Raw genomic sequence first — 13,898 nt, 5'->3', positions numbered from 1 at the left:
AGTCACCTGTCAGCTTGTTGCCATAGTGTTAAATACTTGCAGCCACAAATTGGAATAGGCCAAGAACTAGCTACAGACATCTGGAACAAGTCTACACGTTTACCCCATTATCGTACTGCTCGTAAGACTCATTGACAGTCAAATGCCAATTTTCACTCTCACAACAGTGGTTAGATAATAAAGGATTATGTTTTATGATGTTAGGAGATTTCACTTAAAAAAGAATCAATTGATAAGACACATACTGAGGCATCAGCAAATCATCAACTTAACAACAGAAACAAGAGTGGAAGGTAAAAATTGTAGGAGGAGACCAAAACTTGACTACAGTGCACAGGTGTAAATGGATATACATTGCAGTGGTTACACACACAGACTAAACTAGCATGGAGAACTGCATCAAACCAGTCTTTGGATTGAAGACCACAACATACATTCTACAGGTCATGTCCAGAATGAGCCAAAGTAGTTTCAGATAGGATAATTTCAAGGTATTCGTTGTTTAAATATGTTAGGAATTTAGCTAAGTCAACCTTATTTTGACAACTCTTTCAGTTTATGAACAGTAGCATAACAAAATTATAAAAAATGATATATTTATTTCTCTTACTATCTTCTGTAACTTAGAATATATCTGTTACACACAAATCCAGAGAGACAAAATTTGGATCATGCTACAAGATGTCTAATTAGAGGGAGAGGTGGATGGAGGGGGGGGGGGGGGCGGGGGGAGAACTGAACAGCAAAGAAATACATAAATAAATAAATGACATATTTAGAATAGTGTTCTTTTGATTTCATCAAATAATTTTGAAAAATGTACCTTATTTGCCAAATAAGGCTTTTCTAAGTCATCAGTCTTCTGACTGCCACGAATTCCTCTCCTGTGCCAAAATCTTCATCTCAGAGTACCACATGCAACCTATGTCCCCAGTTACTTGCTGGATGTATTCCAATCTCTGTCTTCCTCTACAGTTTTTGTGCTCCACAGCTCCCTCTAGTACCATGGAATCATTCCCCAACGTCTTAACAGATGTCCTGTCATCCAGTCTATTCTCCTTTTCAGTGCTTACCACATGTTCCTTTCCTCTCTGATTATGTGCAGAGCCTCTTCATTCCTTACCTTATCAGTCCACCGAATTTTCAACATTCTTCTGTAGCACGACATCTCAAATTTTTCAATTATCTTCTGTCTCGGATTTCCTATAGTCCAAGTTTCACCACCATAAAATTCTGTGCTCCACATGTACATTTTCAGAAATTTCTTCCTCAAATTAGGGTCTATGTTTGATGCTAGTAGACTTCTCTTGCCCAGGAATGCCCTTTATGCTACCGCTTGTCTTCTTTTGATGTCTTCCTTGAACCATCCGTCATTGGTTATTTTGTTGCTTAGATTTCTGATTTCTTAACTTCATCTATTTTGTGACCATCAGTCCTGATGTTAACTTTCTCACTGTTCTCATTTCTGCTACTTCTCATTACTTTCGTCTGTCTTTGATTTACTCTAAGTCCATATTCTGTACTCATCAGGCTGTTCATTCCATCCAGCAGATCATGTAGTTCTCCTTCACTTTCACTCAGGATAGCAATATCATCAGCGAATTGTGTCACTGATATCCTTTCACTTTGAATTTTACTCCCACTCATGAACCTTTCCTTTATTTCCATCCTTGCTTTTTTGATGTACAGATTGAACAGTAGGGGGTGAAAGATTACAGCCTGTCTTACATCCTTTTTTTAAATCCAAACACCTCACTCTTGGTCTTCCACTCTTATTTTTCCCTCTTTGCTCTTGTACATATTGTATATTACTTGTCTCTCCCTATAGGTTACCCCTATTTTTCTCAGAATTTCGAACATCTTGCACAATTTTACATTGTTGAATGCTTCTTCCAGGTCGACAAAACATATGAATGTGTCTTGAATTTTTTTAGTCTTGCTTCCACAATCAACCGCAAAGTCAAAATTGCCTGTCTGGTGCCGTAACTTTTCGTAAATCCAAACTGATCATCATCTAACACATCTTAAATTTTCTTTTCCATTCTTCTGTATATTATTCTTGTGAGCGACTTGGGTGCATGAGCTGTTATGCTGACTGTACAATAATTCTCACACTTGCCAGCTCTTGCAGTCTGCGGAATTGTGTGGATGATATTTTTCCGAAAGTCACATGGTATGTCACCAGACTCATACATTCTAAATACCAATGTGAATATTCATTTTGTTGCCACTTCCCTCAACGATTTTAGAAATGCTGATAGAATGTTATCTATTCCTTCTGCCTTTTTTATTTTAAGTTCTCCAAAGCTCTTTTAAATTCTCATTCTAGTACTGGATCCTGTATCCCTTTTAAATCAACTCCTGTTTGTTACTCTATCACATCAGATAAATCTTCCCCCCTCACAGAGGTCTTCAATGTACTCTTTCCACCTAACCACTCTCTCCTCTGCATTTATCAGCAGAATTCCTGTTGCACTCTTAATGTTATCACACACTTGCTTTTGATTTCACAGAAGTCAGTCCTTCTGATAATCATTTCTTTTTCGATTTCTTCACATTTTTCATGTAGCCATTTCGCCCTAGCTTCCTTGCACCTCCTATTTATTTCATTCCTCAGCGACTTTTATTTCAGTATTCCTGACTTTCCTTTAACATTTTTGTTTAACATTTTTGTACTTCTTTCTTTCATTGATCAGCCGAAACATTTCTTCTGTTAACCATGCTTTCTTCACAGTTTGCTTCTTCATACCTATGTTTTTCTGTGACTTTAACAGGAATATTTCCAACAATTGTGTGTTTGTTTATTTCTAGCATTGTAGTTTCAAAAAGGTTTTGCCATTATTTTAAAAAAGGTAGGAGAATGAGATAATAGCAGCATCTGACACAACCAGTCAGTGTTTATTAATGCTATTTTTAATTTCAGATAGTAGCTAAAAAAGGTATTGGTTGTCCTGGGGTTATATAGGTTGCCAAAGACAGGGGTTCAAAGCACTACTCATATATTTTGAGCACAAGCACAATAAAACATTAAATGTAAAAATATCAAATATTTTATATTCACAATTATTCCTACAAGTGATAGAGGGATGGGGAATGTATGTGCTAATATGTGTACTGATATGGCTTTTCTACATTGTCTGTGGTGAAATTTTTATTAATCTTTTCCTCGCTGAGTGCTCAAGAGATTTTGCCTTCTCCAAGAACTGGGTCTCAACCTATTTAGGATATAGTTACTGAAGTGAGCTATTGATAAGAATGAGAGTTCTATGATGTGTGATGTTTGCTCTCACAATTATCACAAAATAGATCAGCTGCACAAATATTTTAATTTTGTTTTACACGTTTCAACAGATTAATCTGTCATCTTCAGAAGCCTACAAAATTTGGGATATTATAAATAATTAGAACTTGGCTGTATACTTATGCAAAGTATAAAAAGTGAATCACAAAAACTTTCTTAGTAGTGGTTCAGCAGAATTGATTATCTTCTTCACAGAAGCATAATGCCATGATACGTCCAAAAATTTATATATGTTATAATTATAAAAACAAATTGATAATTTACAATAAATGAATCACATTTATGTACATAGTCAAGTTGTTGTGCTAGGAGCAAGAAATATACAGGAGAAAGCATATGTAAGGAGTGTAACAAATGTATATAAACAAGTTATATATAAAACATCTGAAAAACAAACAATGCTAAGTCCAGGATGAAATTACAATAATATTATAAAAAGGATAAATTGTTACTCACAATACAGAGGTGACGTTGAATCGCAGACAGGTGCCACAAAAAGACTGCTGTACATTTAAGCTTTTGGTGAGAAGGTCCTCTTCTGGAGTACAAAATACACATATTTTCACGCAGGCAAAACTCAATACACACGACCACTGTCTATGCCCACTGTGTCTGAACTGCAGCCCCTTTACGCACAAATTGCCTATCTTTCATGCTGTGATGGGCTATATACTAGAGGCCCCCTAACCTTTTCAGCTATCGCTAGTGACCTTAATAAACTAAAGTAAATTGCAGTCAAAAATGGATATCAAGAAAGCCTTGTACAAAAACTTTACAAAAATAAAATCAATAAGAATATAAGTTCCTCTACACTCAATAAAAATAGTCTTTCTGACACTACAATCCCATTGACATTTCATATCATATAGATAATTTGTTTAAAAAATATGACTGTGTCTTTCACCAACAGTAATGTCACCAAGCTGCTCTTTATACAAAATGGGAAGCCACCAAACGACAAATTTCTCAAATCTGGGGTACATAAAATTCAATGCAATATATGTCCACATTTTACAGGACAGAGGCGTTGTCATGAGCACTTCCTCAACAAAGATGGCGAAAATTCATATAACACAACTTCCATAGAACATCTCAGAGTTTAGAAACATGGACTTCCTCTTTCATATTGATCAGCACGAAATTTTGTGTAACCGAAAAACACTACAAAATGAACCTCTTATAAGATTTTGAAATTTATAAACATTCCTACTCCAGTTCCAAAGATTTGTTGAACTATCAGCTTGCAGTGACATATAGACACAATTCTGATTGTATAGCATCTTACACAATGGTTAAAATTAGCCCATTCCCTTTAGGTATTAATGTCAGCAATAGGTTATGTGGAACTATGTGACACATTTTTTTTAAATGTATTATGTATAACTTCCTTTAGATAAGTATGTGATACTTCTAATACATGATTTTACATACGTTCCTTGCTCTAACACAACTTGACTATGCACGCAAATGTTATTCATTTACTGTCAATTAGCAATCTATTTTTATAATTAAGACATTCACTACTCGCATTTTTGGATGTCATGGCATTACACTCCTGTGAAGAAGATATTGACATCTGTTAAACCAGTAGTAAGTATGGTTTTATAACACAATTCTTTTACTTTACATAAATATATGGCCACATTCTAATGATTTATAATATCCCAAATTTTGTATGCTTCTGAAGATGACAGATTAATCTGTTGAAACTGGTAAAGCAAAATAAAAATAATTGTGCAGCTGAGAACTGAATTTAATTCTGAAACAAGACACATTATTTTATCACATCCGGTATTATTAGATTCTGATGACAGACCTTACAAAAATGACTAGACACTTTCCAACTGAGTTATATGACAAAATGTAATAGCCACTCTGGAATTAAGCTGTCAACATCTGTATTGGATCAAGGTCTGAACACAGAAAAAGCTCTTCAGCAAGGCTAAAGTCTGCATTACACAGTGCATAGCATTAAGGTGCAAAATGGATAAAAGTTCCTTACTGAGCAGCTGTCTCATATTTATAACTCCATGCAAACAGTACAAAGATCAGTAGGATATATGAAACAATCTAGTTTGATGGCAAGACTAGAAAAAATCTTACCAACATGTTCAATTTAAATGGAATACCACCTACACAAAGATAGATCCATTAATCTGCAACAAAATAACACTTAAAGCCTGCTATTTCAGTAAAACATGTGGGAAATGGTAAACCATGTCAACCTGATGTAGTGAACAACATAATTAACTTCATGAAAAGTTTTAAGGAGACCTTGAGGATAAAACAAAACCAAAGCTGTCTTTTGTAGTGTCTTGGATATTTGGTTTACTGGATTCATGCCAAAGTGAAGATGACAAATCAAAACTGAAGTTGCTGAAAGTACATGCGAAAACTTCCTAAAGAGAAAGTCATTAACGCTACGGTCGCAGGTTCGAATGCTGCCTCGGGCATGGATGTGTGTGCTGTCCTTAGGTTAGTTAGGTTTAACTAGTTCTAAGTTCTAGGGGACTAATGACCTGAGAAGTTGAGTCCCATAGTGCTCAGAGCCATTTGAACCATTTTTAGAAAGTCATTAATGAAATAAAAGGTTCTCATGTCTCGAATACAACTTCCTCATTTCAAGGAACTACTCATGCTAAGTGAGAGGAAAGAACATATTCACCCAAGATTTTGTCGGAGGCTAGAAAGCATAGTTGTGGCAGAAGTAAAATAACATTCTATACGCTCTCCTACAATGAAGTTTTGGAGCTGCTGTTCATCAACTTCTAAGCATAAAGATCAATCTGAGACGTATTTGGACACTTCAGAATTTTGCTGTCTTGGTTGAATGCCAATTCCTGTGCTTTGCTCAAACTCTCCAAAAAGTTGCAAAAGAAGTCATACGAATTCCCTCCAGTACTATTGTGCATAAAAGAAATTTTAGCACTGCGGGTGTAATTGTATAAGGTAAGTGCAGCTGTATCAATTTATGTCATGTTAATGACATTTTGTTAATCCATAACAGAACTAGTGGCAAGCGAAGTATGTGATGACACTTATAACACAGGGCACCTATGTAAATGTCATATAATGTCATAATGTACATTTAATATTTAGGTTAGTGTTATGAAATTTATAAGTACATTTTTTAAGGCACATAGTTGGCTTATGTTACTTTATCTTCAACTGCTACTGATTTTAAAATCTCTTATGTAACCCAAATATTTTGTATTTTTAGTTTGAGCTACATTTAGATATCTTAAGGAATATTATTTCTTTCAATGAAAAGTAATGAAACTCTTTCATACAATGAGTGTGGTTATAGCAGCCAGGATTTTGTATCTGGGCACATGCTCAACGAAGGAAAAAATGGCATTATTCTGATACAATAATGATTGGAAATTAGAGAGTATGAAAAAAAGAAATATGAAAATATTATTATGATGAAATAATCTATGCATTGAGCACGTACTTGTCATGTACGCAGTTTTTATAGCGGGTCAAATATTATCTAACTTCACTGGTGGCCTCCAGCTGTGAGTATAATAGAGTCACTTGGCTCATGAGCTCTTGTACTTGAGCCATGAGTTTCTTGTTACCCCACACCTGAACGACAGCTGAGGCTACAAGTAACGGGTGCTGACTGCCTCATTTTTCCAGTAAGACATTACTTGGATGACTAATTTCCAGAAGTATTTAGTGCAAACAGAACACTGTAAACTGTATCTCAGTGATTTATAATATTAACAATAGGCCAGTTTTAGAGTAATTTACAATACACAAAGCTGCTAGATTACTATACAAACAGTAGCAGCAATTAGTGAAAAAATAAAAAACAGCAGCTTGGACAGCACAAATGACAACCATCACAACATTTTCGGACTGTCAAATAAGAAATCACAGATCACTACAGGAAATAGAAAATTCTTAAAAGTATTTCAGTATATGTGCTATACCTAACAGAACTTCATTTAGAAGTCACAGAAATTAAACAGATGCATCTAGAGCGAGACAAGTTAGTATGCCATTACTGTCTGCAGAAATGGAGTGTCCCAACATACACAGAAGGTGGAATAAAGTCGGAGGCCATAGAGCTAAATGAGTACTTCATTCAGTGACTCTTTGAGTTCTGTAATTCCTAACTTGTTAATCAAGCTAAGCAACTATGACAAGTGAGAAAACTCTGCCAAATAAAGAAAGTTTTGATTTTCTCATGCGAATTGGAAGACAAAACATGGACATTTCTAAGGTTTTTTTAAAAAATTTACTTTTTTATCTGTGAGTTTCAGTGCAATTAATGGAACACAGATATCGCAGACATGCATTATTAATACACTTCCTCTCAGTATACCTGTAACAATACTTTCGTAACAAGTAATGTAACCCTCAAGAGGTGCAAAACAAAATGCCTAATAATAAACAAATTAGGGCATGTTATGCATAATCACTCAAGTGTGAGAAGCACAAGCACTGTGACAATAGGTGATTACAGCATACATGTATGTTTATGGTTACTTAAGCAGTTCAACATTTCATTTAGAGATGTCAGATTGGAGAAGGAGCATTTCCATTGCCTTGGTTGACAGGGGAATGGAACTATTCCAAAGGCTTGTAGTCTCCTTTTCCTGTCATTCTTATTTGAAGAAACAGAACTGTGAAACTATGTTCATGATTAATTCTTTGTTTTCAGATATCAACAGAACTTTTAATTATCTCCAGAGATTGAAGGAGAGCTCAAGTTAAGGATACTGGTATAAGAGACAAAAATAAGTATAAAAAAAGTTAAGCATTAAGAAAACAACACCCCCCCCCCCCCCCTTCCCCACCTATTCACCAAAAATTTGCAACCTTTAATATGAGAAACATTGCTTACTGATATTGTGCATAGCTTGAAATAAATCACTAAGCATGGGATCTTCAGAAAATATGCATTATTCCTGTTGCCTAGCACAGAAAATGTAAACCTTGACATATTGTTTTAAGTACAAGACTTTTAGATTTTTATTATAATTATGAATAAATGAAAACTGTTATTTATTTGTACTATTCATAGATAACCAATCATTAAAAAATGACACAGATAAACATGACATTTATTACAAAACAATAAATGACAATCCAACTCCCACAAACAGTTACAAAATATTAGCATCATTTTACAAGATGTATTGTATACAATACTAAGATCTACGTACAATTAACACAAAGAAGTCCAAATCTGTACTAAAAATTAACAATTTGTAATACATGCTCTAAATTTACATTCTTGTACGCTAACTAGGTTGACTAGTTCCCTTGTTTGTTCTGTGATATCGATACATATGAATGCGCAAAGAACCCTTATTTCTGCTGCCGGCACCACACAATTCACAACGAAGACGCTCCTGCTGTTTATGTAGGTCTCTGATGTGTACTTTCATGTTTCCTTTTGATGTAAATGTACGATCACACCATGGACACAGCCATAGGGAAGGGCAGACAGTTGATGAAAACTTCCCTACAAGAATTTTTTATACTTAGTAGCAATGCCTACCACAAATATAAAATATACATCAAAAATTTAGAATGAGTAAACTATGTATAGTTCATAAATATTTCATCATGAATTTCATAAACATTCCACTAAAGAAGATTGTAAATAGTATGCCATTTAAATCAACCATTACACACACACGTGTGTAACATCAAGAAACTGAAAGTCAGTTCAATATACATGACATTATTATTGGTAATAATGATGTAAAATCAGGTCATAATTTACAAGCCAATGAAATGAAATATTCCATAGACTATAGCTCAAATAGAATATTATAATGTATTCTGCCTCCTGTAATGAGATGGTGAATAGTTAAAGAGAATGCCATTTTCCTTATACAGCACCCACTTATTTTGCCTCACAGTACAAAAGAAAGTGAAATTAAGTATGAGCAAATAACATCTCTTGAGAAAATGGCACTGATTCAACCCCATGTTACTATACTGAAGAATGAATCCTATCTTTTACACTGGATTACATCAAGATGGTAGGAAATTCAAAATTTGAAAAGAACTGGGGCAAGGAGACTTCATATAACTTAAATTATTCTCAATAATTGTAGGGGAGGTTTTCAGATCCTTAAACTGGGAAAACATGGAACTAAAGTCTGTTGATGGAACGTATTTGAATCACCTTAGCTCTGCTATTGACATTGTAAGCTTTACCCTAATGCAGCTATTTTTGAACAATGAGTGCAAGAACATAAACAGTGATTTTGAAAATAAGACATAAATCCAAAATGAAGTTTCACTCAGCAGTGGAGTGTGCACTGACTCAAAACTTTCTAGCAGATTAGAACTGTCTGCCAGATCAGGACTCAAATCTGAGACCTTTACCTTTTGCTGGCAAGGGCTTGACTAAGCTCTCCAAGTATGACTCACAACCTGTCCACACAACTTTTGCTTCCATTGGTACCTCATCTTCCACCCTCCAAATTTCATCCAACCCCTGGCTGTTGTTGGGCTACATTTCCACAATACCCTTTCTTCAACTAGTACTAGTCCCACAAAGTAAACAAAAGTACTTCTGTTAGGGTGATTCATGCATCATTCTTGGGTAGCTCAACTGGTAGAAGACTTGCCCACAAACAGCAAAGATCCCAGGTTCGCATCCTGGTCCTGCACATTTTCGTCTATCAGGAAGTTTCAAGACATAAATCAATTACAAGTATACAGAAATAATACATAACCAACACACAAAAAATCAAATTGTGGAAGCTAATAATGCAGTCACAGATGCAGTTGATGAGTGTTTGCATTTAGGGCAGTTAAAGAAAATTACTGGATGAACAGGAAAAGAAATAAACAGCAGGGAAAAAATGGTTTCGAGCAGGGATTTTTAAATTAAAGAGGGTTCATAAAACTAAGTTTTGATATGTTTCACAAAGAAAGTTTACAAATACCAGTGATGATGATGATGGCGTGTGACGAGGGCCTCCCATTGGGTAGACCGCTCGCCTGGTGCAAGTCTTTCGATTTGACGCCATTTCGGCGAATTGCGCGTCGATGGGGATGAAATGATGATGATTCAATGGCTTTTGAATGAAGTTGTGCAATCGGGCTACGAGAAGCTGGATGTTTCTTCTGCAATACTGCAGAAAGACTTGGCAGGAATACAGCCACTGCAAATGAATGCTGGCAAAGGTGGTCACAGGAATGTACAGTCGCAAGACAACTGGGTTCCAGATGGCCATGTGGCACTATCGAGAGGGAAGACTATCATGTTTGGTGTATGGCTCCGGTGCACTGTACTACATCTGCAGCAGCAATTTCAGCTGCAGTTGGAACCACAGTAACAGAATGAACTGTTACAATCAATTACTTCAAGGAGCACTCCAAACCAGATGCCATTTGCGACTTCAGAGGTGTCAAACAAAAGCTAGTTGGAGGGCAGGGTGGAGGGCTGTTGTGTTTTCTGATGAATGTTGTTTCTGCCTCATTGCCAGTGATGTTCGTCTCTTGGATAGGAGGAGGCAGTTGAGAGCCTGAAACCAACCTGTCTGCGTGCTAAGGCGCACTGGACCTAAATCTGTAGTTATGGTCTGGAGTGCGATTTCGTATGACAGCAGAAGCACTCTCATGGTTATCCCATGCACCCTGACTGCTAAGTTGTACATCTATCTGGTGATATGACATGTCATGCTACCATTCATGAACAGCATTCCAGAGGGTATTTTCCAACAGAACAGCACTTGCTTTGTAACCCATCATGCTCCACAGATCGTCAACATGTTGCCTTGGTCTGGTTGATCACCAGATATGTCTCCAATGGAGAACAGAGGGGACGTCATCTGACAACAACTCCAGGGTCATCCACAAACAGTATTAACCATCCCTGTATTGACCGACCAAGTGCAACCCGCATGGAACTCCATCCCACAAACTTGCATCCGGCACCTGTACAACACAATGCATGCACATTTGCATGCTTGAAATCCACTTATTAATGTACCAGCACTTATTTGCAATGGCTTATTTGCACTTACATTAACCTGTGATCTTGCAATGTTAATCACTTAAATATGTTAGCTAGACAAATATATTCCCAAAATTTCATTACTCTCCATTAATTATCTTTTGGTGTTGTGATTTTTTTCCATTAGTATATTTACTTGTTTGGTTTCCCCCTATGATTGTTGCAAAGAAACTGCTATAGTGAGACATTATCATAATTACAAGAAACTGTACAAAAGAAATCAAAAACTGTATTGATGGAAATCACTGTTGGTGCTTCTTGTAAAATATTTCTGCAGCAGCATTATCTGCACTCGATATAAGTCACAACTGTTACCAATCCACCTTGATTGTACATAATTCACATCAGCAAAATTCACGACACATTCTATGTCATCTCAACACACGTTATGTGCATCTACACATCTCAGAAATATTCAACCAAAAGTTTTGTGAATACATACTTCTAACACAAAGACACTATAGCAATAGGCAGATAAAGTTACCTCCATTTTCAATGATAACAGCTACATTCAAATTCCATAAGTACAAAATTATCCAATATAATGTACTGGAAATATATGTATACATGATAAGCTATTCCATTTGGTTCATTTAATCCCGAATTAACAATAATATTATTCTAGGCATACTACATATTCAACTGGTTTGGCATAAATCCTTATATGTCTCACGAGTTGATTTTGAGACTTTTCAACCACTTTGCGAAAGTCTCAGAATCAAACAACAACAAAGATATTGACAGCTATTCATCAACTCAAATAGTAATAATATGGCAGTCTTACTACTGTGAAAATCTGTGCAATTCTGTGTACGTCCTTTTTTGAAAACTTACTTTTATATTTAAACAACTAAAGAAACCATAATAATATGTGATAAACTTTTTCAACCTTGCATACTTTACAGATGTTCTCCTGCATACCTTGGGAGACTCGCACTCCTGTGAGGAAGGATGTTGTTATTGTTGTGGTCTTCAGTCCTGAGACTGGTTTGATGCAGCTCTCCATGCTAATCTATCCTGTGCAAGCTCCTTCATCTCCCAGTACCTACTACAACCTACATCCTTCTGAATCTGCTTAGTGTATTCATCTCTTGGTTACCCTCCACGCTGCCCTCCAATGCTAAATTTGTGATCCCTTGATGCCTCAGGACATGTCCTACCAATCGATCCCTTCTTCTAGTCAAGTTGTGCCACAAACTTCTCTTCTTCCCAATCCTATTCAATACCTCCTCATTAGTTACATGATCTACCCACCTAATCTTCAACATTCTTCTGTAGCACCACATTTCGAAAGCTTCTTTTCTCATCTTGTCCAAACTATTTATTACCCATGTTTCACTTCCATACATCGCTACACTCCACACAAATACTTTCAGAAACGACTTCCTGACACTTAATTCTATACTCGATGTTAACAAATTTCTCCTCTTCAGAAACGCTTTCCTTGCCATTGCCAGTCTACATTTTATATCCTCTCTACTTCGACCATCATCAGTTAGTTTGCTCCCCAAATAGCAAAACTCCTTTACTACTTTAAGTGTCTCATTTCCTAATCTAATTCCTTCAGCATCACCCGACTTAATTCGACTACATTCCATTATCCTCGTTTTGCTTTTGTTGATGTTCATCTTATATCCTCCTTTCAAGACACTGTCCATTCCGTTCAACTGCTCTTCCAAGTCCTTTGCTGTCTCTGACAGAATTACAATGTCATTGGCGAACCTCAAAGTTTTTATTTCTTCGCCCTGGATTTTAATACCTACTCCTAATTTCTCTTTTGTTTCCTTTAGTGCTTGCTCAATATACAGATTGAATAACATCGGGGAGAGGCTACAACCCTGTCTCACTCCCTTCCCAACCACTGCTTCCCTTTCATGTCCCTCAACTCTTATTAACTGCCATCTGGTTTCTGTACAAATTGTAAATAGCCTTTCACTCCCTGTATTTTACCCCTACCACCTTTAGAATTTGAAAGAGAGTATTCCAGTCAACATTGTCAAAAGCTTTCTCTAAGTCTACAAATGCTAGAAATGTAGGTTTGCCTTTCCTTAATCTTTCTTCTAAGATAAGTTGTAAGGTCAGTATTGCCTCACGTGTTCCAACATTTCTACGGAATCCGAACTGATCTTCCCCAAGGTTGGCTTCTACCAGTTTTCCCATTCGCCTGTAAATAATTCGCATTAGTATTTTGCAGCTGTGACTTATTAAACTGATAGTTCGGTAATTTTCACATCTGTCAACACCTGCTTTCTTTGGGATTGAAATTATTATATTCTTCTTGAAGTCTGAGGGTATTTCGCCTGTCTCATACATCTTGCTCACCAGATGGTAGAGTTTTGTCAGGACTGGCTCTCCCAAGGCCGCCAGTAGTTCTAATGGAATGTTGTCTACTCCAGGGGCCTTGTTTCGAATCAGGTCTTTCAGTGCTCTGTCAAACTCTTCACGCAGTATTGTATCTCCCATTTCATCTTCATATACATCCTCTTCCATTTCCATAATATTGTCCTCAAGTACATCGCCCTTGAATAGACCCTCTATATACTCCTTCCACCTTTCTGCTTTCCCCTCTTTGCTTAGAACTGGGTTTCCATCTGAGCTCTTGAT

The 13,898-nt window shown here is 36.4% G+C and overlaps 1 protein-coding gene across 3 annotated transcripts in view; it reads right to left on the bottom strand.

Moving 5' to 3' along the window:
* Positions 1-13,898, bottom strand: part of LOC124607350 (broad-complex core protein isoforms 1/2/3/4/5-like) — a 331,766-nt gene that overhangs the window by 14,280 nt on the left and 303,588 nt on the right. Inside the window, exon 6 of one of the 3 annotated variants that reach the window (XM_047139671.1) lies at positions 8,453-8,780. The exons of the other annotated variants lie outside the window; for them this stretch is intronic. Coding sequence (XP_046995627.1) covers positions 8,557-8,780 — 224 coding nt within the window. The 3' untranslated portion in view covers positions 8,453-8,556. Of the gene's footprint in view, positions 1-8,452; positions 8,781-13,898 lie in introns of those variants that run through there. 3 annotated transcript variants of the gene reach the window in all.

Source organism: Schistocerca americana, chromosome 1 (genome assembly GCF_021461395.2).
Source record: "Schistocerca americana isolate TAMUIC-IGC-003095 chromosome 1, iqSchAmer2.1, whole genome shotgun sequence".
In the NCBI taxonomy this organism is placed as follows: domain Eukaryota; kingdom Metazoa; phylum Arthropoda; class Insecta; order Orthoptera; family Acrididae; genus Schistocerca; species Schistocerca americana.
This window is presented reverse-complemented; position numbering and strand designations above follow the sequence as displayed.